Source organism: Trichosurus vulpecula, chromosome 2, assembly GCF_011100635.1.
Source record: "Trichosurus vulpecula isolate mTriVul1 chromosome 2, mTriVul1.pri, whole genome shotgun sequence".
Lineage (NCBI taxonomy): Eukaryota > Metazoa > Chordata > Mammalia > Diprotodontia > Phalangeridae > Trichosurus > Trichosurus vulpecula.
This window is the reverse complement of record NC_050574.1, coordinates 195,219,587-195,246,447: the sequence shown is the minus strand read 5'-3', so window position 1 is coordinate 195,246,447 and position 26,861 is coordinate 195,219,587. Positions and strand designations below refer to the sequence as shown.

General features: G+C 36.0%; 1 protein-coding gene across 1 annotated transcript in view; it reads right to left on the bottom strand.

Moving 5' to 3' along the window:
• The window catches only part of RFC3 (replication factor C subunit 3), a 37,654-nt gene extending 11,488 nt beyond the window's left edge, over window positions 1-26,166 (bottom strand). Inside the window, exons 1-7 of the mRNA XM_036742546.1 lie at window positions 25,995-26,166; window positions 16,065-16,202; window positions 11,789-11,856; window positions 6,468-6,565; window positions 3,409-3,590; window positions 2,478-2,614; window positions 2,275-2,373 (exon numbers count right to left, since the gene is read on the bottom strand). Coding sequence (XP_036598441.1) covers window positions 2,275-2,373; window positions 2,478-2,614; window positions 3,409-3,590; window positions 6,468-6,565; window positions 11,789-11,856; window positions 16,065-16,202; window positions 25,995-26,081 — 809 coding nt within the window. The 5' untranslated portion in view covers window positions 26,082-26,166. The remainder of the gene's footprint in view (window positions 1-2,274; window positions 2,374-2,477; window positions 2,615-3,408; window positions 3,591-6,467; window positions 6,566-11,788; window positions 11,857-16,064; window positions 16,203-25,994) is intronic.
• Window positions 26,167-26,861: the final 695 nt, after the last annotated feature.

Sequence of the window (26,861 nt, the reverse complement as noted above, 5' to 3'; positions counted from 1 at the left end):
GATTGCCACTGAAACACATTTTTCAAAAACACAGAAGAAAATGGTAGGAATCACAGACAAGCAAGGCAGCTCTGAAAGCAACATGGTGAATTTATTAGCTACTTTAAAAGAAAAGGCTTGTATATAATAGAAAAAGTCCCCAGTGAGTGATTTAGTAAAAAGAACGTCTTATCATGTTTCTAAGACTAGCAATTCACAAATTAAGGAATCCTGCCACAGTATTACAAAGCACAACCAAGTCTCTCCTATTTGTAAGTTATGAACCTGCACAGTACCAGTATCTGTAACAGTTGGGCTGGCAGATTTGAATCAGAATTAAAACAAGATTATGACATAAGATATAGAAATATGGTATAATTATTAGTATTAAAATATCACTTAACAGTGCTGAAGTCACTTCTTCAATTATTTTAATCTGAAAAGTTGATACATAATCAGCCATATAACTCTGATACACATTTGTCCTGGTAATTTTTAAATAACAAAAAAATCATCCTGCACTTTGTATATTAGAAGGAAATTCTGCCTTCCAGGATGGTATATAAAACTAGAATCAAGCCATAATCACTATAGAAAAAAATCAAAGACTCAAATTGGTAGCAGCAGTTCATCATTCTTTTTTTTTTGTATTAGTCTAATAGAAAATGAAATTGGCACCACTTATACAAACAAACAGCCAGAGTTGCCTTCCACTCTTTTCACTGTACAACTAAGACTGTTTTTTATATCTTACAATGGAAATAACAACCATATCATCATCTTCAGGAAGAAACAGCAGTACTTCTCCATTATATAAGCATGTTTTTAGTTGCCAAGATCTCTTCAGAAAATTACAGTAAAAGATGCCAACAGCCAGAATAGTTATATAATATATATATATATATATATATTATATAATAGTTATATAAAACAGTAATAAACTGATGGTAACAAAATGTGACTATGAGACAAGTCTATCAAGTGAAGGCATTGTCTCTGTCAATATCCCTTAAGGCAACAAAATTTCTCATGTGTCAACTAATTGTCTAAAACTAACCTTTTTATTTAAAAAAGTTAATTAACTTATTCAAAATTTTAATTTATTTGAAAATTAGATAGATTTATTTTATATAAAATTATATTAAAATTTAATTTGTTAAATTAATTAAAAACTAACTTTCTTTTAAAAACAAAATACAAACACTCTGAAAAGACCTCATCACCTTTTGTGAGGGGATGCTTGATAAGCAATTTTCCTCTGAAACTGAGATTACTGAATGGAACATCATTTTCCAAAATGGTATGCAAGTTTCTTGTAAAGAAGCCATTCCCTAAACAGATAGCATGATGGAGTGTACAATATTGATTAGGAGTCTAAAGACCAGTGTCAAAGTGTTGGCTATGGCACTAACTTGTTGCTCTCAACAAATCATTCAACTTGTCAGGCCTTCAATTTAAGGGCCCCCATTAGCTCTAACAGTCTATAATTCTAAAGATGTGCTTTACTGGATAAAAATTAAAATGTTAACCAAAAGTTTTCAAAATTTAAGCTTTATCTAAATAACCACAAATCACTATGCTAATAATAATTATCACCTAATTTAAAGAATGCCCAGTGTCCATTCACAGTACATTTTGTCATTTCTTTGAAGAGTTCCTCAAATGGAACACTGGAAAGTGGTTCACTAACATCAGAGCAGAAGGAAGGGAGGGGAAACCCTTGCTCTTGTCTAATTTAAAATCAATGACCTTCAAAGCTGAGGCATTTCTTTAAAGAAAACTATTTTGGGGCAGCTTAAGAGCTGACTTAAGGCAACAGGTTTGTTTAGTTAGCAAAACAGGCCAAGAGAAAGCTCTTTGAACCCTTATTACACATTATAGCTATGTTCTTTGAACTACTAGAAGTCAGGGAAGCTGGCAATTTTTATGCAGAAATATTAAGTCAGCTATTTGATGGATGTGAGAAATATAAAAGAATTCCAAGTGACTTCCAGTAGTGGTTATAATTTATACATAAATTCAGTACATTCACACATCAAGGGTTTAATAAAAAGGGTAGGAGAGTGTTTATTTATTATCTATTTCTAGCCAACTCTTTTGAATTACCAGATTTCTGCAAGCTAATCTAACCAATTTCATTAAGGTTTTAAATACAGATTTAGGACCAAATTTTAATTTTAAATTATATTAAAATTATATAAGACCACAAAAATTCTAAAAATCCTAACTACCCTAAATGATATGGTTTTGCTATCTAGTGTATTACTTTTACAATACTTAAGTTTTATTGCTTACCTTTGAGGAGTCTGCTGACTGACAATAGCATTTGCAGTCTCTCTCAGATATACTTCCCAATCTGTCTCAGGGATATCTTGATCTGAAGTAAAAGGATACCTGCATGACAAAAAAAGATCCCTTTGTATTTTGGAAACCGACATAAAGATATATGTGCTTTTAATGAAAAAAGTTAGCTGTATTAACTTCTCATTTAGACTTACTGTTGCACCCTGCAGGCTTCACACATAAGCAGGGCTTTCCTGAGATTTCTACAGGATTTCTCTGCAAGCCTATGAGCCAGCTCTGAAGGAAGATTGAGACCTTCTTTCTTGCACACAGTGGACAACACATGGCAAATCTATGAAGACGACAGTTAATAAAACTGTAGCCAAAGAGAAAAATCACCTTTTCTTAGAATAATACCCATTCAAACATCTTCTACAGGGCCTTTTACTGATAAAACTCATCAATTTTGGGTTTGAGTTTTTTTGTTTTTTTTTTTGGAGAAACCTTTAAATAAGCTTACCTCATTCCAATTACTATTAAAGGTCTACACTATTTCTGCTATATAGAAAAATTCTCAAAGGTGGACAGTTTGATATTATAAATGAATAGTTTTACTGATAATGGTAGAAACTATACGGTAATTATACAAGAGTAATACTGGGGGAGGAAAGGAGGGGAAACCTAAGAGGATTTTTATTTTAGATTCACTTTTCCACATACAACTAGAGACTGAAATCTCTTCAGCATTCCAACGGTCCTTCTTTGTACTGTCTGACTGCTCTACAGACAGCTTTAACTGACTTCAGAAGACATATGTGCAAAAGATAAACACTAAATTACTGAAGCCCAGTCTCTAAATTTATTATCCACTACAGCTTAGACTACCTAAGTAGCATGAATAGGACTAATGCATAAGTTAGAACAAAAATGTTTATACTATCCAATGGCTTTGTAGTTAGAGGGTCTTCCAAGGTAAAATAAAAGGTAGGGAAAAAAGGTGGTAAGCATTTAGACTTTTACTAAGTTTTTAGTAAAATTACACTTTAAGTAGTATTCATGTATGATGTGGCAAAAAAGAATATTACAAATGAACAAATTGCACTCTTTAAACCTTTCAAAAAAAATTTATATTCCAACTTAACTTACATCTTCAATGCTGGGAGCAGGAACACGAACTGCAAGGCACCTACTCCGAATAGGTGGTATTACTTTTGATGTAGAATTACAACACAGTATTAATCTGCAAGTAGACATATATTTTTCCATAGTTCTACGTAAGGCATGCTGAGCATCTTTGGTAAGTTTGTCAACTTCGGTCAGTAAAACCACTGAAACACGTATTAAAAAAGCAAAACATCATTAAAACGAATTAACTCAAAGAAAAAGTCTTGGTGTGATTTCCCCTTCTCTACCAAAGGTCAAAAAATAAATTTTTGTAGGTGCAGTGGTTGGCAGAAAGGTATGTTCCACTTTCCATAATGATTAAGATAAAGAACTAACTATTACTCTAAGATACTACAAAAGCAGACATTATACTTTTATGGGGGAAAAGGCTTTTGTCACTGAGTTAAGAGAGGCCTGTATTCTGGATTCAGCTCTGTGGCCTTAATTCATTTAACATCTCTAGGCCTCAATGTACTCATCTCTAAGAAAAAGGGTGGGAGGTGTAGACTAAATAATTTCTATGGTCCCTTCTTGCTTTTAATTCTGTTACGAAAAAAAAGTAATTTTACTATTCTACTAAAAAAAAAAAAGAACTTAGACATCAAAAAGAAAAATTATGTGGTAAAATGTATTACTGTTTTAACCCATCATGGTACTTATCTTCTTGTGTTGTGATAAGAAATTATAAGTACATCAGGATATTTAATTCTAGATTTTTCATTTATACCACCATCTGCATGACAACCATGAATGATAACATTTATTTCAAAGACATAAAAAGCAGTAAATCAAATAAAATTCTTCCTATTAAAATGTATTATTCTTATGCTTATCTTGGTACACAGAAGGCACTTTAATTATTTTAATCTAATCTCCTATTACTTCTAACATATTGCTACCACTTAATTCTTACCACTAATGTATCTTAAGATTTCTCTGAAATGTCCTTATTTTCTAATACCAGCAAAGCTAATCTAATTTTAAAAGGAAAAATGCCAGGATGAGAATAGAAAATATATTGAATACATACAGCTCTACTTCCAACAGCAAAAGCAAATTTCCTCCATGATTTACAACAGCAATAAATACTTCCTTCACCCATTTCCCATAGTTAATAAAAAGCCAACTTAGGTTTGTATGCTTTTTCTACTCTGTAAATGGAAACATTCTTATCATACATCTTTGATCCTCACAACATCCTTATGGGGTAGGCAAATATCCATTCCCATTCCCATTTTACAGCAAGGAAATGGCCTCAAGGATAAAGAGACTTGTCCAGGGTTACACATCAGTGACAAAATGTACAGTGGGGACTTCTGACTTATGGTCCACTGTTCTTTATTAGTGCATGGCACCTCTAACACTACTGACCTCTCAGTGTTCTGAGTAATTTTTCTAGTAGTACTGATAGATTTGCAAAGCTCCACTCATTTTCTCATCAGTCCACTTAGAACCAAAGCACTTATTTCTCCCAATTAACCAGTTTAATAATACCTAAAATTTACGTAGTGTTTGACAGTTTACAAAGCACTTTACATATCTCATTCTATCTCACATATCATGTCACATACTATCTCATTTTACCCACATAACCCTGTGAGGTAGAAACTATTATTATCATCTCTATTTTAAAAACAAAGAAACAGACTCAGAGAGTTAACTAGCTTGCCCAGGATCAGACAGCTAGTAACTTCACAAGACAGGATTTAGACTCAGGTCTTATTGACCCTAAATCTGGCTCTTTAAGCAAACCAACATTTGAATGCGTGATTTTAATGGGAGGGCTTTATTTTAAACTAGGCTTCATTTTTCCCCCCCAACCTGATAAATAGTTGAACTCTGCCCTCTCCTCCCCACCAAAGGAAAGTCTCCATTACTGACCAATAGTAATTTTTTTAAAGGCAGTTCCATCTGGGATCTGAATTGAGAAGTGCAACATTTTACTTAAAGGGCAAACATTTTTTTTAAAAAAATAGCATGAAAGAAAATAGGATTTCCTTTATTTTTAATAATGTACAATTATTAATAATATGCTAAAAAGACAAAACAATATCAGAAGGGCTCAATCAACAACCAAATTAACTTAACAGTAATCAGAAACTTTGTTGATAGGAGATAAAGGACAGGAGCAATAGCAGTCAAGATGAACTGGGAGGGTTTGAGGGGAGAATGAAAAGACCAGGAAAGAGCGCAATCACAGGTGAAGCCATGCCAACAGAAGAGCTCACTTTCCTCATGGAATATGAACTCTAGAAGAGGAGCACTATGGCAACAGGATCCTGGAGATAAGATGGGAGTGTGCTCAGGTATGGCTGCACTACAAAGCCATCAGCAACTGCTGCAGAAGGATACTGCCCCATCTCTGCTCTGCACTGATGCTCCAGGATAAAGACCCATTCACCCTGTCCTAGTTTTGACTTTGCTTAGGGTTCTGGTTAAGCATTTCCCATGATTAATGACATCACGTTTTCATGTGTTGGCATACTATCAAAAAACATTTGCTGACTTTGGTTATAAACAGCATTTTCTCATATTCTCACAGAAGAGACCAGAGACAAACAACAAAGATAGTACCTGAGGAGCATGCATAGAGTGTGAATGTACATAAGGCAAACAATAAGCCAAAGCAAAAGTATAGCAAAAGTTATTTTAAAATATAAATAATGCATGTATTTGAGTTAGAACTTAGGTAGAACACAGGACAGTATTTGTGCTTTATTTGAAACTAATAAGATATTATGAAGCAAGATACCATATATAGAATTCTTTGTAAAATTTAAGGTACTATATGTTAGCTGCCAGTTATTATTATATTCCTCTTCATTGTTTTTCAACCAGTCCCTAGCAAAAAAGCCTAAAAATAACAAAACACAAATAAATGAATGTTTTAAAAATTGTCCTCAACTTCATTAAATTTCCCAGGACATTTTATCTTGCATATACAATATTCTTCTTTAGTTTTGAATAATACTTTTTCTCCCTCCCATGGTTGGTTTGGGGGAGGGGTGTTATTTTTTAATATTATCTTCATTTTTATGTACCTTTAAATTCTCTTTGGGTGCTTGTCTCAAGTTGCTGTGATTGTGCCACTGTTTTCAAGAGTTCCTGAATTACTACCCGGTCACTATTTCCAGCATCACTACATAAAACAAAAACACGTTGAAAGGATAATGTAACAATAATTTCTAATTGGTTAATTTGACAAAATTATTAAGATTTCCTCCTTAGCCCTTCCTCACTTCTGTAAACACAGAGTATTAGTTTCTAACATGGGGTATATGTCACAACCACTGAAATGCTGAAGAAAATGTTAGAATTTTCACTTATATTTATTTCTTCTTTTAAAAAGTGAGAAAGTAAGCTTTATTAATATTTAATATGTAGATTAACACTGCTGCCATCACTCAGTCTGTATGTCAAATGGTCACGTCACGTATAGCAAATGAGGTATCCTGAGAGAAAAATAAGAGTTCAACAATGCAGATGACTTGACAGTTATACCCACACTCATTCATTTTAGAATATTATATTACAATTTATTTGTGAATAGTTAAGTGGATTAACAGATGTTTCAAGTTTAACTACCTTATCCTTGACAAAATGGACAAGAGGCTTAAAAGGATTCCTGCTAAGAAAATATGGGTTGAAGAATATACTAATAATGAGGGTACAATCAAAGAATAACAAAAGAAAAAAGACTGAGCTAACATTTCAATATCTATACTAACGGCACACACCAATCAGCCATATTATAAAGAACAAACAATGACTAATCAGATCTGACCAAAAAACCCTCAAACTCGAAAAATTATCATGATTATTTTAAATAAGGATTTACCACCAAATTGCTAAAGATGAACTTTACTCTAAGTACATACTAAGCTTTGAGACTTGGGCTAATGAGAAATTGAAATCACCATTAGCAAGATGTTTAAAAATGTTTTTGTTGCTGAAAACAATGTCACGCATAAAACAAACAAACAAACAAAAAAACCAAAACCAAAAAATAAACTCATCTGCACACAAACAGAAATAGATTTAGCATGATTAAAAATCTTCTAAATGGTCTCTGGGAGTTTGAAACATTTCTTGAAAATATAAAACTGCAATAACTTTTGGTTAATTTGTAAGAACAAATGATTGACATCAGGGAACATGGAAATTTACTAGGGGAATTTTCAACAACAAAAAACCTTTGCATAATTAATGTACAGATTGAAAATGAGTATCATGATTTAGTAAGAGTCAGCCATGATACACATTTTCCATTTGGATCTATCTATCTTTGTGAGGTATCTTTTCCAATAATGACAGTCATTAAAACCAATTACTGAAATAAACTGAACTTAGAATCAAACCTTCAAATCGCTGTATAAGTGTTAACAAGGCTTTCATGTTCAATCATATTCTCTCACCAAAAATAGTATGTTTTAGTGAGAGCAAGGTTTTTTAGACCATTAAAAAGCTGAAAATACTTAATCTTTATCTGAATCATTTTTTTGTTTTGTAACATATAATATGAATATAGTAATGTATATATGGCCTTAATAAATACATATGTACATATATACATACATACACACACATGCACATACAGTGTGTGCACAAAAATGTTTTTTACTAAAAAAGGCATGAGATTAAGAGTTTGGAGACCACTGGTATAGAAAATAGATGTACAGCAATGACATCTGACTGAAAATACTAAAGAGATTGCTTTTAGTCATTTCTATAAAAAGATGGGCACCAGACTCATCATCCAGAACATACCAATGTTTCTGCAGGAAGATGAGATTCAATTTGCACCATTCCATTTTCCAGGAACTTAATCTGTTGTAAATTCTAACATGTGCTGTATTTATAAATGTATTCTCAGAAAAGTAGAAGCAAAAAAAAAAAAAAAAAAGAAAAGTAGAAGCATTAAGGAGTCAGTAAATTATATTCATGAACAAATATAAATGATTTTTTGATTAGTCACCACTCTGAACTACACATACTTTTTATTTTTCTTCATCTATAAAAATAATCAAGGTAGCTATTTTTATTAACTTTAAAAACTTAGATGTATAATTTTTTTCCTAGCAATTGTTTTTCCCTTTTCTGATGTTACTAATTATTTTAAAAGCACTATGTTGATAAGAATTTTTCACACACACACACACACACACACACACACACACACACACACACACACCTCAGTCCTAGCACTGTGCCTGGTACATAACAGGAATTAAACAAACATATATTGTCTATTTTATTGTCTAACCTATATAAAGCACAATTTGGTATGAAGTAGAGCTATCTTGGATTCCATTCAAGGGAAATGAGTTACTAAAACACAAAAATAATTTCATTCTGATGCTCTTTTACCTATGAGGCAGTCACATGGCAGAGCACTGTTCTCCAAGCACAGGACCATTCCTGTTTCCATGCCTTTCCTCTTACTGTCTGGAAAGCAAACCTCTTTTCTTATCTAAATCTTACACCCAAACTAGCTCCAACTCATTTTTCATGTGTGAAATTACTTTTTCATATCCAAGAATAAAATTATATGCCTATTTATAAATTCCATACAAATACTACTATATTCATATTTCATATAGATTACAAAGTAAACAAAAAATGTAAATGTCTCTTGTTATTTGTATAGCTGTTGTTGCTTTTCTTCATTTTTTTTTTTTTTGGAGTGCGGGAAGGCAAGGCAATTGGGGTTAAGCGACTTGCCTAAAGTCACACAGCTACTAAATGTCAAATGTCTGAGACCTGATTTGAACTCAGGTCCTCCTAACTCCAGGGCTGGTGCTCTATTTGCTGCACCACCTAGCTGTCCCTTGTTCATTTCTAAAGAGGACCAATGACATCATGGGTGAAGTCTTAACTCCTCTGTGAATTACATTTAAGAGAGGCAAAGTTGCATGAAGTCATCAGTCTCTTGTTTTGAGAGTCATTGAAGTCCACTGGCAAGACAAAAGTCAAGATGACTGGTGAAGGCTCAGGATACATTGGATCCCGGTGTCCTGACCAAGCTCTAAGTGCTCCACAGTATCTGCTTTAGGCACCTTCATGGTCATTGGAACAAACTGTTCTCATCTGCCCATTCCATAGTAGGAAGTCTTCACATGCTTCGGGCAGATATCCCCCTATCTTTCCGACAGATTTAAGGCTCATCAGTTACCCTCAAACTGGTTTAGCCTATCTGCTGTGATGGTCCACCAGGGTGTGGCTGCTACACATGCTATAGCTCCTTTTTTTTTTTAGATTTTAAACATACCCTTTTATTTAACAATAAAACCGAAATATGATATTATAGATACTAATATGTTAAACCAAATGCATAAATAATAAAACACAACACAATACACATATAAACCTAAGTCACACTTTCCTACTGATATATTCTGTATCTACAGTGAAGTGTGGACTTACATTGATAGGAACTTGGTAAGAAACATGACATAGCTTCTTGGAACCACAAGGTGAGAGTTGAGTGCCAGGTAGACACCAAAGGTGGAAAAGCAGTTCTGAAAAGGGTTCTGTAAGCCCTTATACCAGAAGTGTTCCTCCCTAAATACCCCATATACCCCATTTCTATAGTAATCCAATTTTTAAAGTGCTGACACAGATATCATCTCATTTGATACTTATAATAAGCTATTTAAGTAGGTATAGAAGGCACTATTATTCTCTGCCTACTAACTTAAAAGTATTTAAAAGCAGGAACCCTACTTTATGATCTTTGTCTCTACTCTAGCAGCTAATGTAGAGTATTGCACATAGTAGGAGCTTAAAAAATGTTTGCTGAATGAATACTTATTTTATACCTAAGACAGATATGTAGAGAAGTTAGAAGAACTACCTAGGATCAAAATCAATCAACCAACAAACACTTTTTAAGATCTGGGGACACAAAGACAAAAGTGAACCTTTCTCAGCCACCAAAGAGCTTACATTCTAACAGTGGAGACTGTGTATATATGTGTAAAATATATAGAATTTGTAAAAATTATATGTAAAATGGGAAGGGAGTGCACAAGCTGTTGGGGGAATCAAGAAAGTCTTCACGTAAAAGGTAGTGCTTGGGTCTTTTCAATAATGGAAGATAGTGTATCTTCTCAAACCTAATCATCTCTAGCTCTTTTAATCAATCTTTGTAATATATTTTTGATCCTTTTGACCATCTTGATAAGGGCTGAATGGTCGACTTTCATTCATGTTTCCATCACTGAAAGGGGATAGAGATTAGGTTAACTTATCAAGCTAATTATCAGTGTCTTAGTGTTAACCATTTTTTCTATTACTTATAATTATTATCATTGAGTTAATTATGAATGTCTCAACTTCTATTCCAATCAGACCTTTACTCTCATTTTCCTTTCATGAGCCATGGTCATTGCCACCTGCTCATCTGCCAGTGCCGTCCTTCCTGTTTAGAATGCTTTTCCTCCTCCTCTTATGACTATCTGAATGTTACCCAACTATCAGGTCTAGCTTCAAACATTCCCTTGCCTCCAGACCACAATAACCTATGTTTTTGTAGAACGCCTTTTGTACTTCATGTAGTCAGGAATATACAGTTTAGCACCTAAATATTCACTCCAAAATATTGTAAGCTAGGTAACAGCACAAAATAGACCTTAGATTTTTCTATCCTCTTCAGGAATGTTTAACCTGAGGCCTATGAATTTGTCTTTTTTAATATTTTGATAATTTTATTTCAATAGAATTGGTTTCCTTTGTAATCCTCTGTATTTTAATTTATGGATTTAGAAACACTATTATGAGAAAGGTCCCTAGGCTTCACCAGATTGCCAAGAAAGCCATGACACAAAAAACGGTTAAGAACACTTACTCTACAGCATTGAATACCACTCCAAACATACAGCAAATATTCAAATATTGATCAATTTAATTCTACTTATATGGAAATTTCTATTCCCTAAAATAGATTGGAGGAGGGAAGTGAAAATGAACTTGTTCACTAATTCAATTTCAGATTTTATATATTCCCACAAGCTGTATTTCAAACTTTAAACAGAGTTCTCTAGTCAAATGTCCAAACACAGATAATTTGATTTAATACAAAAACTATTTTAGAGCTTACCATATGATGAATGCTCTACACAGCACTTTGCCCAGTGCAAGGAAAGCTAAATGTTTATTTGTATCATGTAATATATCAGTAATATTCATTAAATGACATTAATCTATTCATGGTCGCTTGTACTTCAAGTTGCATACATTATGTCTTTAAAAAAAAACCTGCCTTTGAAAGCAGTGAGAGAATGCAGAAGGTACTAACTGATTTACAAATCAAACCATTTAGCAAATAATGTTACGAATGAGTGGTCATTTATTAATAACTTACCTAGGGTTGACTTCAAGATGGTAATTACTTGCAATTGTGCTGATTTCAATTTTCTTCTTAGATGGGGTCTGCGTAGAAAAAAATATATATACTAAATACATTTCACAGGTTAATTTTTAGATTAAGGACAAGGAATTATTCCCTAGTATCACTTTTACGATGTAAAAGACTCAGTTTAGGAGTAGCTAACCCAATCCATTCCAAATATATATTTAATCAACATGTACTCTACCAACTTTATAGAGTTGTTATGAGAAAATAAAGGGCCAGGATTAGTATATTATTACTGCTTTCATATGCTTCAATCAGTTCAATTCAAGTACTCAATAACAGGAAAGGTGGTTTGGATGAATGTATAATTCTATACTTGGGCTTGAAAAAGTAACTTCACACATGCAAGATGAGTTGAGGCTGGCTGGCAGTTTATTTGAAAATGATCTCAAAGTTTTGGCGGATTTCATTTAACCATCAGCTATTCCAGTGGGTTTCAAGGAGGACTCCATAAACATCATAACTCCCCCAGGATAAACTCATCACCTGAAATCTCATCATCTGGGAGACACCTTCTAATCAGTTCCCTCAGTTCCCTCTCCCCTCTGCTTAGAGAGCTGGAAGGCTGAGCAATGAAACCCTCCCAAGGCCTTCCTCCATAAAGGCTTCAGACTTTTCCAGCTAACTTCATTTCTCATCAGCTGCTCTGCTTGGTTTTGACTACAGGAATCTTTTACATGTTGTCTTCCCTCATTAGATGGTAAGCTCCTTGAAGGGCAGGGACTCTCTCTCTTATTTACCTCCAACACATAGCAGGCACTTAAATGTTTACTGATTTACTGAATGTAAGCCTAACAGGAGTCAACAGTAAGATGTTGTTGCTGTTGAGGTGTGTGTGACCCCATTTGGGATTTTCTTGGCAAAGATACTGGAGTGGTTTACCTTCTCCAGCTCATTTTACACATGAGGAAACTGAAGCAAACAGGGTTAAATGACTTGCCCAAGGTCACACAGTTAGCAAGTGTCTGAGGCCAGATTTGAACTCAAGAAGATGAATCTTCCTGACTCCAGGCCCAACACTCTCTCCACTGAGCCACCTAACTGCTCCAACAATGAGACAGAAACAGCCAAAATAGTGCCTGTGCTCTTAGGCTACGTTAAAGGAAACATAATTGTATATGAAGTGATAGTACTACTATACTCTGTCCTAATAAAAGTATACTTAAGTTTAATGTGTTCCATGATAAATGATAGCTGTCTTTAACCTATAAAACAGATTTAGAGTTCTTCAGTTTGGTTCCAGGACAAATTAGAAGCCATGGGTAGTAGGTACAAAGATACAAATTTAGGCACACACATTTACCTTCCATAGCCTTGATATAAATATATCAAGCCTCAATTATACAAGTGTATGTACATATACACATATGTGTGTGTATGAAGACTAAGTTATAGATAACTTCCCTAACAATCAGATCTCCTTGAAGATGTAATGCCTCAGGAGGTAGTGAATTCCCTTCACTAGAGATCTTCAAGAGGCTCGACGACCTATGAATATGTTACATATTGGATAATTAGATATGTTTTTATATATACATATATATACACACACACATATATGTACACATATATATAGTACACACATACATATACATACACGCAGATATATACACATGTATACGTGTGTGTATGCACATATGTGTGTGTGCATATATACAGGATATGTTATAGAGATGATTCTTTTTCATTTATGAGTTGGACTAGATGGTCACTGAGGTCACTCTCAACTCTGAGGTTCTTTAAGAACTTGTGATATTTAGCCAAAGGGGCATGATAACTATTTGTAGGCATTTGAGGTAGAGGACGGATTGGATTTGATTGTTTGGGCCCAGGACAAAAAGGAGAGAATAAGTGACTTTGCAATAGCAGATTTCAGCCCATTGTAAGGAAAAATTTCCTTATAACTAGAGCCGTATAAACATGCAGTTGGGCATTACTCGCCAGAGGTTTTCAAGCAAAGGGTGGATGACCATTTTGGACATGTAATAGGCAGCTTCTTATTCACATGGTGGTTAATATTTATACAGATGAAGGATAATAAAATAACTGCCATTTATATCATCAGGAGTAAAGGGTTGCGAAGAACTTTCTATTATTTCACTTAATCCTAACAACCACCATGGAGGGGAAGTGCTACTATTGTTCTCATTCTACAGATGGAGAAATTGTTGATTATAGAGAGGTAATCACAAAGCAATTACATGTCTTACTAGCAAGAATTAAAACTAGGTTTTTAACAACTGAGAGAATTAGGGAAGGCTCCATAAAGAAGATGGCATCTAACTGAGCCTTAACAATGTCTAGCAGAGATCTAGCTGATGATGAACTCAGGGCTAGATATATAGATTTAGAAGTCACTTGTGTAAAGATTATGGATAATTCATGGGAACTTCTCCTGAGAGAAAACATAACAGAAAAAAGATAAGAGAACCCAGAACAAAATCTTGGGGATGACCCATAACAAGGTGATGGGAAATGGATAAGGACCAGGCAAATGAGATTAAGAGGGACCAGTAATGTCAGTCAAAGAGCCAGGACATAACATCTCAAGCAAAGAGAAGTTTCCCAAAGGAAAACTGTACTTGAGAGTGTCAAAGTCTGCTCAAGTCAAGGAAAATAAAGACAGGAAAAAAGCCATCAGATTTAGCAGTTAAGAAATAAATCACTGGCAATAGATCACTTTAGTAAAGAAGTTTCAGAAGAGTGGTAGTGTTGAAAGCCACATTTCAAGGAAACTGAGAGGTAGGTAGTGAAGAAGTGGAGAAATGTCTCTACAGTTTCCTACAGGCTGCTCTGCCATGAAATGCCCTCCCCTCCTCACCTGATCTCTTAGGCTGTGTAAGGTGCCTTCAAAGCTTAGCTCAAATGCCATCTCCTACATGAAGTTTTTCCTCAAGAACTCCCAAAAAGTTTTAATCACCTTTCTTCCAAAAATATTATTTCATATATATGCTTTACTTAGGCATATGTGTACATGTTTTATCCTCTGATAGAATGTAAACTACTCTTGAGGATGGGAAGAGAGTTGCTTTTGTCTTTTGCAATGGTAACACACACACACACACACACACACACACACACACACACACACACACACACACTTCATGACTAGCAACAGTGTTTTCATTTCTCAATGACCTAAATAAAATGCTATATATATTAAGAACATCAAGTGGTATCTTCTCCTATGAAGCCTTTCTTGATAACCTCTATTCCTAAGTAATTTTTCTGAACTCTTCATAGCACTTTGTTCAACTCTTATAAACTTATACTTTAGTGTTTATTAATTTTATCTGTATATATCTCTCCTACTTAATTATAAGACCCTAATGACAGAAATATAAGATCTTTAAAGTTCTTTTCAGCCCTAAATTCTATCATTCTGTCTTATAGCAATGATATACAATATTCTATGATATAACATAGTATTTATATAGCATTTTAAGGTTTACAAAGCATTTTACAAATGCTATTTCATTTTATCCTCACCACAACCCTATGAGGGGAGCAGTATTATAATCCCCATTTTAGAGGTGAGGAAACTAAAGGCAGGTTAACACAGGTTAAGTGACTTGCCCAGGGTCACAGTTGGTAAGTAATCAAAGTCAGGATTTGAACTCAGGTCTTCCTCACTCCAAGTCACCAATTAACTGCTTCTAAAGTGTATTAGAGTTCAATCTGGATTGGTTTCTTATACCTCTACTAGACTGTAAGCTCTCAGAAGGCAAGGGCTACATCTTACCTGAGCTTTTACTTCTCCTTAACAAATGCAGTACCTTGAATAATGTCTACCACAGTACCTTGTATATAATAGGGGTTTAACAAATGTTTATTGAGCACTTTTATCAGTTAAGACACACACATACTCACTCAAAATAATGACTTAAGCACCAGTGGGAGGAAGTTATAACTTTAACTTTTACAAATAAAGAAACTAAGGTACACACATCTCTCTGATACATCATACCTGGATGTGACATACATATAAAGGCAATGAAATGGAAAGAGCAGTGGATTTGGAGACAGAGGACTTGGATTCAAATCCTGACACTTATAGTTGCATGACCTTGGGAAAATCCTTTAACCTTTCTGAGCTTCAATTTCCTTATCTGCAAAATGTGAGGGTTGGATGACCTTTACAGTGCTTTCCAGTTCTAAGACCTGGGATGCTAAGTAAACTTCTATCTACAAATACATAAAGATTCTGAGATATAAAAGAGCTTACTGTGATGGTCTGATGTTCAATCCTTAGCTTTTCCACTCCAGCTCCATATAGTTCCCTCAGGAGACACATAATTCTTGTCTTTTTCCCAGCACCCGATGGTCCATACACTAAGAGATGAGGGAAATCCCCGCATTGTACCTGGAAAAAAGCAAAACAATAATGATTTCTGACATATTTCCTTGTGGGGAAAGTTACACATTTGTTCCCTGTAAAACTGATTTTCGATTAATATGGAGAATTTATTAATAATAAGCTATTCCTGAAAATGCAACTGCAAAATATAAACTTCCAGAAAGGAATGTGAAACCTCAGTCTAATCATAAGAATCATAGAATCTTAAATTGGAAGGGACTTTATAAAATCTCTACTTCAAATTATACCCCCACAAAAAGTTCTACCTACAAGATCCCCAATGCATATGTATCCAAGCTCTAATGGAAGATTTGTGATATGGTAGTCATTAACTCCTATAATAGCTAGTTCCATGAAGTTTTTTTTTCCTTACACTCCAATAAATTTAGACATCACAGCCTAGCCATGCCTGTTCATTCTGTATGGCTCTTCCTTCATGTCTTCCCTTAAGTTCACCAGAGGGGCTCTACCTACCATGTTACAGGACTTTACCTTCTTTCTTCTGAGACTATGAGCATATGAGTGGAGCACTTGACCGACTGTCCACTTTATCAACCCTCACCTTCACCATCTTCAATTCCTATCATATATTACCCTGATCCTGATCCTTTATCAAGGAAATTCTTCTTCAAATTTCCTTATTTGGCATATATGACTGCCAATCTACAACCATCACACACCTGCCTGTGAATTGTCCCTCTACATGATATTCATCTTCAGTTCTTTAAAGACTATTGTGTTCTTTGTCCAAAAGCTATATAATAGCACTGGTAGAATACTAGTATTAAAAAAGATGGACCTTTGTCTAAGGGAGAAGCATGGAGTCATTAAAGGAGTTTTGCGATTTTAATACAGCCTGCTCTGTTCCTGTTTAATTTTGAGCCCAACTCATTGTCCATTTTCACTGTCTGTTCCAGATATATACATATACATATGTATTCACAAATGCACACATGCATGAACACACATGCTCACACTCCACGGTCACTTTTCTGACTATCGCATCACACTGCTGAATAGAGGTTGCAGTATGTATAATGTGCGTACACGTGTGTATGCATATACACACACAAATGTACATGTGTACACATGTACCCACACATACTGATGGACAAATTCTACAGAATGTCGAACTTCATGCCTTAATATGAACAACAAACAATCTTCATTCACTTGTTTTTCCAATGGGGAAATAAACAGGCTTTTTCAAGCAGTATTCCATGGCCTCCTGAAACTGACTAAAAGAGGCAACAAATAAAAGTTCCCACTGTGCTTGTTTGTTGAATATAAAATAAGCATTTGACTGAATACATCAAAACACCATCCTAAAGACTTTCAACAAGGTATTTTGCACCCATATATCAAACCATTTAAGATTCCTTGAAAGATACATCACAGATAACCTTATTCAATTATCCTCTGATCATAAATATCAAGCAAGATATAAAACAGACAGATTATATGCTTTCCAAAGGTATTTACTAGTGTAATGGAAGAGATCCAGCAAAGAATTCAAGTCAAGGAGGGGTTTCCTAAGGATAGTCATTTCCTCCTGATGATTGTGTTTGCAGATAATATTGTGTTATGTTGCATCAAACCCCAAAATACTGCAAGGCCTTCTAGAAGAAATTTGTAACCACTTAAAAGGGATTTCCTTATAGAGAATCAAAATCTCTGCATTTCTCCCCACTGTTCCTAGTTCTGCCTTCTGAAGTCAAACAACACAATTCAAAACCACCTTCCACATAACAGCTTTCAATGCTTGAAGATAGTAGTATCTCTACCAGACACCCTAATCTTTTCTCTTTTTTTCCCCTCTAGGCTAAATGTCCAGGATTCTTTCAACTTGGGAATCTTCATATGGCATTATTGGTCTTCTCACTATTCTGGTCAACCTCCTCTGCTCCTCAAATCACCAATTTCCTTCCTAAAACTGAGCCACAGAGAACTGAATACAATGACACAGATTTAGTCTTATCAGAGTACAACTACCTTCTCTTTTATTCTAAAAATACATACTACACTGATATTAACTCATTTTAAGGTCAAATTAACTTTTTCTGACTATTATGTCATATTTTTGAATCATATATTAGTTGTAGTACATTAAAATTCCCAGATTTTTTTTAGATGACCTGTCTTCCCATTCTATGCTTACTTTCCCACAATGAAAAAAAAAAACTATTAAGGTGAAATAGAAGAAACATTTATTAAGTTACTGAGTGCCTACTGCGTGCCAAGTACTATGCTAACCACTTTTACAAATATCATCTCATTCGATCCCACAACAACACAAGAAGGTAAGTGCTTTTATACCCACAGCTAGGAAATACCTGAAGCACAATTGGAACTCAGGTCTTCCTGACGGCAGGCCTACCATTTGATCTACTGAGCCACCTAGCCCCCTATAATAGAAGGAAAGGATTAAATGCTCTAACTAAAAGGCCAAAAGAAAAGACAAAGCAAAATAATATAATCCCAATTGTAGTAGTATTTGTCATTACACACAGTTATCGTGTAACCTCAGAGAAGAAATATGCTCAAGGGCATCTCACATACTAACTTTTTATAAAATTAGAGTTGGTAGGTACCTTGGAAGTTTGAGAGACATCATGGTTTATTGAAAAGAACAGTAAATTGAAATCCAGAAGACCTGGGTTATATATGTAGGTTCATCTCTACCATTAACTATGTGTTATGTGACCTTAAATAAGTTATTTAACCTTTTTTAGGATTCAGGTTCCTCATTTTGCAAAATGAGGACAGATTAGATATTTCTAGTGCTCTTTCCCAATCTAACATGATGATTTAATTCAACCCATAATTTTATAGATAATAGCTACATAGCATTTTAAAGTACACAAAGCACTTTAAATATATTATCTCATTTGAGAGATGAAATAGCTTTTCGTATTCTATAACTGATACTTTCCCCACTATAATATACTACCTGCCAGAGGCAACCACATGAAGACTTAATTAAAAGTAACAAAGTAACTATAAATTGCTTCTGTAACCATTCTTGAAATCAGGCACCAAAAGTCATACTTCGTAAAATTTTCTATAGTAACATTGTTTATCAACACCCAGATTCAACCCTGAAAATAGTAAGCAAAATACACTGAACTGAGATTTGTAGGTATCACTTCAGTGTTTAATTTTTGGTAAATTAGAACAGTGACAGTGAGAATAATGAATCCCCTGAAGTGGTCATATTATTTGAATTCACACTATTCCAAGTTATAATTATGTGTAAAATATGGTACCATATTTTGGTTCTAGCCCAATGGAAATATGCAATTGAAAAAAATTTTAAATAAGTTTTTTATCTATTTACATAAAAGCAAAGGGTAAGAAAAATGTATTTTTGATTCAAGTTTGTTACAAAGTAACTACTACAAAAAGTAGTTACAAAAAGCAAAATTTTCAAAACTAAAAAATAATACTTAATATCACAACCTAAATATAAGCCTACTCCAATAATATGACAAAAACATTAGTATTAGCATTTGAAATATTCTAGCAGCATAGACTAAATTGCCTCCTCTTTCTTTCAATCTTCATATACACACTGGTAGGAACAGATAGAGCTTTATCCACATCTCAAATCTGCATGCTCATATTCCCACACAAAGAACCAAACAGTTGACTGGCCTGGGGTCTTTTCTAAAATTAGAAATGCTTTAAATGTGATATTGAGGTATTTTCAATATTTTTCAAAAAATGCACTGAAACAACTTAGAGATCAGACTTTGAAAAGAGCATGTCACCCACGCTTTCTTATCTGACTACCAAACAACTGAAGTGGATCACTGGTTGTAACCTCTCAGAGCACAAGGATTTCAAGGTCAATAAACAAGTATTGGTTTTAATTTAAAACCCTCTTCAGCATTACCTCCCAATAGGTTTTAAGGATTAGGTGATGTTTAGATACTCTAAATCCAGGTTGAGGTTTTTTTTTTTCTTAGAAACAAATTTTGGAAGGCATTCTTTTCTAGAATAATTCTGTTCCATCAAAATCAAAACTTTATTGATCAGTGTATCCACTTTTGAGTACTTTCTTCAAAACATCAGATTATTTAGCTGCTGTTTCCATTTTATTTCACCTCTTTAAATAAACCTGAAGCTTTTATCTGAATGTCTGCTCTAAAAGGAATGCATTTTTTTTACTGCAATCTTCAATCCATATAGCTAACTAAAAGACATTTCTATCATTGTAATACATATATTCTTTGTAGTTGTTTGAAAACCACAAAAAGTTGATGCTTCTTTATTGCTTTCTTTTATTTTGACTTCATATTTTATGATACTCTCTACTGTAGATTTAAATAGATCAACATCTTGTCCTATTTTAGAGTTACTATTATTGTGGTCATGCTATTCGAATACATAAATTTTATGTTCTAATTCTAATAAAAAGCTTCTCTTTCTTGCACTGGCAATGTTTCCTTCTGAAGTGTTCTTCCTTTTGTTGCTTTTCTTAAGAGCTATTTTTTAAAAAAATTAACACAGCTGTTGGTAATATGGTACTATCACAGCCACAAACTACAAAAGGTATGTGTAGTAGGTGGCATGTTAAAATCCTCAACTGGAGGCAGAGCCAAGATGGTGGCTAGAAAGCAGGGACTTGCCTAAAGCTCTCCCCCAGGACCCTCCAAACACCTATAAAAAAATGGCTCTGAACAAATTCTAGAACTGCAGAACTCATGAAATAGCAGAGCCCAAGCCCAAGACAGCCCGGATGGTTGCTGGGTAAGGTCTATTGCACCATGCTGGGAGCAAAGCAAAGCAGAGCCCAGCGTAGGCCGCGCTCAGACCAACCAGACCAGAAGCCCAGGCGAACAGGCCCTAGCGCCCTGAATCAGTGAGTTGTGGCAGTTACCAGACTTCTCAGCCCACAAACAGAGAAGGTTAGTGGGAAAAACTGCGGGGACTGGGTGAAAGGAGTTCCCAATCGGACACCACCCTGGGGGGCAGCGGAGGTGGTACAACTCTCAGGCTTCTTACAGAGCTGCAGTTCCTTCTGGCCCCAGGCCCACCTGGTGGGAGGAATTAAGTGGCAGATCAGAACAGGAGTGCAGAGCCTGGTAAGATACAGCCTGCTAAGATCTGAGTCTGGGTCAGGGTTGGCAGTTCTTGAGGGAGGAGGAGTGCTGGTGTGACAGAGCTTGCTGTGTAGAAATAGCTCTGAAAACAACAGCGCAGCCCCTCAAGCTTGGGACAAAGTACTCTCTACAAGCAGTCATACCCCCTTGAAAAACTCAAGGGTCCAGTAGTTGGCTGGAAACATGGCCAGGCATCGAAACAGGACCCAGATTCAGAATCAGACTTTGGAATCTTTCTTTGGTGACAAAGAAGACCAAAACATACAGTCAGAAGAAGTCAACAAAGTCAAAGAGCCTACATCAGAAGCCTCCAAGAAAAATATAAACTGGTCTCAGGCTATGGAAGAGCTCAAAAAGGATTTGGAAAAGCAAGTTAGAGGAGAGGAAAAATTGGGAAGAGAAATGAGAGTGATGCAAGAAAACCATGACAAACAAGTTAATGACTTGCTAAAAGAGACCCAAAAAAATACTGAAGAAAATAACACCTTAAAAAATAGACTAACTCAAATGGCAAAAGAGCTCCAAAAAGCCAATGAGGAGAAGAATGCCTTGAAAGGCAGAATTAGCCAAATGGAAAAGGAGGTCCAAAAGACCACTGAAGAAAATACTACCTTAAAAATTAGATTGGAGCAAGTAGAAGCTAGTGACTTTATGAGAAATCAAGATATTATAAACAGAACCAAAGGAATGAAAAAATCAATCCCATTACTTAAAGTCAATATGTTGTATATTTTTCAGGTATGAGTAAATTATGCTTGTCTCTTCATGCAATTAGGCTTTCCAAATTTTTTTTTCTTTTAAGATCCTATGATAATCAAATACTCTCAAAAGATAGTAAAACACAATCATAATTGGGAGGGACCTCAGAAGCCATTTGGTCTACCCATTAGTGATAAACAATGTCATCTATAATATGCATGACAACTGGTTATGGTGCCTTTGAAAACGTTTAATAAGAGAAAACTCACTAACTCCAGACCAATCAGCTAATTGTCATTAAATCTTCCTAATATTAAGTCAAATCTGGCTCCACCATTTACCACCCTGGCTCCTATTTATGCCCTCTGGAGCCAAGCAGAACAAATCTAGTCCCTCTTCCTTGCAACAGCATTTTAAATACTTAAAGACATCTATCATATACCCCCAAGTCTTCTCCTTCCTCCAGGCTAAAACACCTCCAGTTCATTCAGATCATCTTCGTATGGCATGATCATGAGGCCTTCCTTGTGAGCAAGATACTCCTTTTCTGTGATGTACTCCTAAAGGGAGTATTTACTAAGCAGAATCAAATAGGATACAGGAAATGGATCCAACATGCTTCCAGAACTCTAACAACACAGGGCCAAGATAACCACCCTAGCCAGTCATAGCTTCCCACAGGGCCTTTTAGGGTCCCCACCAGCTCCTAAGCCCATTTTAAACTATTTCCCATTGTTATCTGTCCTTCAGCCTGGGTCTACCTCTTACCTCTGAAGATAAATGTTAGTTTTGTACACAGTCAAAATTACTCAGAGCCAAGTGAAGTAGATAAAGTGGCTGAATGAGCCTCTGAATATTACTATTTTGGATCAAAACCAAGAAGTAACTATAAAATAACAAGATGAATTTTCTTGTGTGGCTCATAAGCTGGCTCTGAAGGAAATTATAAAAGAGAAGTTCTGAAAATGTTTTAAGCAACAGCAGCATTTTTTTAAATAAAAATGTAACCACTAAGTTACCATCTCAAAGAACCATTCCTTTAAATCGGGGGTTCTTAATCTTTTTTGTGTCATAGACCCTTTTGGCAGACTGTTGCAATCTATAGACCTCTTCTTAGAATAACGTTTTTAAATGGATAAAATAAAATACATAGAATTACAAAGTAAACCAATTACATTAAAATAGTTATCAAAATATTACCCAAAAAAGTTCACAAACCTAAGAACCCCTAAATAGATTCATAAGTTTGGGCTCCCAGTGTAATGTGACTCCTGATTAAGGCAACAGAATAATATACTATGTTCAAGAAAAATTAGGTGGCAGAGGCATGGCAGCAATTGAAAAGTAAGATGCTACGGAAATTTAAGTTATATAGATCAAAAAAGTGTTCACCTATGTGAAAATAACCTTCCTAAATATAATGATGATCATTTGAGTGCAAACAAAAGATCAATATAATGGTTGAAGTAAACTAAAGGCTGCTAGGGCATCTGAAAGAAATGGATGATGAATTAACAACATAGACCACAATGCTGACATCTGAGGTGAGTGTACACACCTGTGATAGAAGACAATCATCTATTCACATATTTCCTGGAGGTTGCTTTCCACTAAAAGCAAGGCAGCTCAAAAATTACTGATTTGTTTTGCTGATAATTTTATCTTTTTTTTAGAAACAATGGAGGAAACAATGACGGCTATTGTTATTCTGGACTTAATTCTGACCAATAAGGAAGGACTCATTAATAACATTAAGATAGGAACCTTAGAAGGAAGTAGCCAAACCCTCTTGGGGTTTGGGACAGACATGGCCAGGAATTTTGAGAAGAGTCTGGCTTGTATACCACTCAATGCAGAAGAGTGATTTCAAATAGTTCAGAGACAAAGTGTAGGACTTCATAGCCTGAAACAGGGCAACCAGCTTCAGAGGGATGAAAATCTCTCAAGATTAAAATCCTTAGGATGCAAAAAACAAATAAAATGCAACCTGGCTCCCAACCAAGAGCCACTGCTCTCCTTTTCCTTCTTCCTCATAAATTTTTGCATACAGTTGCCAAAATAACCTTCCTAAAACAAAGCTCTGTCATTTCCCTGTTCAAAATCCTGCAGTGACTGCCAACAGAGTCAAGTTCAAACTCATCAGTCTGGTGTCCAAGGTACTATATAAGATGGCCTCAATCTACTTTTCAGCCTTCTCTTCAGGTTTTCTCATATAATTTATACTTTAGCCAAACTGGACAACTTGCCTCTGTCCCCACAACTGGCTAGACAAAAAGGAACATTTCAGCTTTATGCTTTCCTTCTTCTGAAAGAACTTTGAAACAATGAAAAGTACACTGAACTCGGGAATGAGGAGACCCCTGTTTCATCTGAGATGTTTGTTTGTTAGTTGTGATCCCCAGGGGAACTAAGTCACTTAATCTTTCAAGGCCTTAGTCTCCTCAGCTGTAGATTAGGGACAGGGGCTAGACCTGTAATTTCACTGATATACAGAATTGTCTAGTGAGGAAACTCTTAACAATCAGGTCAGCGCTTTATCTCTAATTTATATTTTACAGTTGCAGAGACCATTGAAATGTTAAGTGATTTACGCAGATTGAGATAGCCAGAAATTCTAGGCTTCTAAGGAAGGTAGGTGATACAGTGAACAAGGCCATGGACCTGGTGTCAGGAATAGGAGTTCAAATTCAAATCCAGGCTTAAGACACTAGCTATGTGATTTAACCTATGCCTTCCTTAGTTTCTTCATTTGTACAACTGGGATGATAATAACACCTATCTCCCAGGTATGTTTAAAGGATTAAATGAATCGTATTTGTAAAGCATTTTGCAATACCGTTCTATAAATACTGTTATTAGTTACTATCCTCTATTCCACGTTGCTTCTCTTATTTTGTAAAATCAAGATAATAATACTTGCGCTATGTACTGCGCAGGGATGTTACCAGAAAAGCTCTGAACAAATCCTAAAGTACTACATATGAATTAACATTATTCTGTTTGTGCTCTGTCACCCTCCTCCATCCCTATTTAACAAAATATTGCCCAGTTTAAACGGCACATGATGGATGCTTAACACATTCACTGATACTTTGCAACCAGAAGTGTTCTCATCCTCCCCTGGAAAACCATAACTTTTCCCCCTATTTTTCTTATGGCTTTTATCACATTCTGCCTTGTATTACCTATGTGAGTACATGTATTCCCCCTCCACCATTTTTCATGGTGCCATGGTTAACGTACATACTCAGTTTCACTTTTACCATTTATTTCCTAGTAACTAACAACCTGAATTCTTTTGCTAAGCTGCCTCTGAGAAACCACCTAATAGTTTTTCCTTCAGCTTTCCCACCCACAAAACAGAATGTATTTCGATGAAAGCAAAGTCCCAGTTTTAAGTTTGGGGGATCACGTCTCAAAAAAAATTCTTTTCAAATAAGGTGTCAACTTGGGCAAGAAACTAGCAAGGCAAGAAAAAAAAACCACTACTTTCCATCTATTCTACACTTATTTTGTTTATCTTTGCATATATGTTAATTCCCTCTGAGCGAAGGAGCAGTTTTGTTATTTTTTTTATTATGGTTGTTTTTTCTTTGTATCCTCAGACCAGTGTCAGGCACGTAGTAAGAGCTTAATAAATGCTTTTCGATCCTGATCAGTCTGGCCGGTAAGCAGAAGTGGGGGCGGGGGTTAGGTAAGGTCGTTGCTCTTCGCGTCTGCGCGGGGGGGCGGGGGAGGGGGGGGAGATAGGAGGGAATTGACCCCCTGTCACAATCAGCCCCGAAGACTCCGGCCCTTTTCCCGCGGACAGGATTAGGAGCCCTCAAGGACCACCTTACCTCTGCACCTTTCCCCGCCCCACCCACCCACTCCCCTAGAGCATCTCCCAGACGGGGTGGGGGGCGGTGTGAGGAACTGATGGAGGGGTGCTCCCTCCCCCGCCCCGGGCCGACCTCTTCCTCGCCGGTCCCCGCCAGGCCAGCAGGCCGCTCACCAGGTTCCGCAGTTGAGCCGCCTGCTCCTTGTGATAATCCAGCCTCCCCAGGGAGGTGGGCCGATACTTGTCCACCCAGAGGCTCATGACGACCCAGATTCACCTCCTCTGGAAGCTTGAAAACCCCGCGCCCGCGCGCTTTTCCCGCGAGCTCCAAGCCGGCTGCGTCACTACCGGCTCCGCCCAGTGAAAGCTGATTGGATGAAGGAGCTGAGGTCTAAGGTGAATAACTTAAGGTGTAATGAGCAACCTGACCAATGAGCTCCCGGAAACGCAAGGCTCGTCTGGGTGTTCTCGCGACAAACCTAACGTAAATAGGAGTCACTGTAGCTCTACGCTCCCCTCCCCCTAGCTGCTAGGAACGGCTAAAGGGAGGGAGTGAAGAAGGAAGACAACCAATCAGAAGCAACTCCTCCCCCTGTCTTTTTTCTCTTTTCCCATTTTTCTCCGCCCTGCTTGGAAGGCCTGGCTGGCAAAAAGAGAAAAGGAAGAGACTTTAATTGCTGAAACTACTCCCGGTAGCTTAGGGTTTACAAGCTAGATTTCTTTTTTAAGGGCCATGCCTTAAACCTAAATCACTGTGACCCTCACTGATTGGCCAACAATAGGTTCCAGCCCAAGCCCACCCTGGTGTTTGTTTGGATTCAGATGGCTCAGAGTGAAAGTAAATAGCAATTGTTTCTGTTTTGTCAGAAACCCTCAGGGTCTTGCCCTCCCAGATTGATTTAAAAAAAAAAAAAGATAAAAGAAGCTATTTTTTGCCTCATTTCTTACCTAGCCTTAATCACTGAATGGGTGCTGTCTCAGACAAACTGAGACCTGGGAAAGACCTTAGCTTAAAAAGGACATGGTCTCCTGCTGCATCAG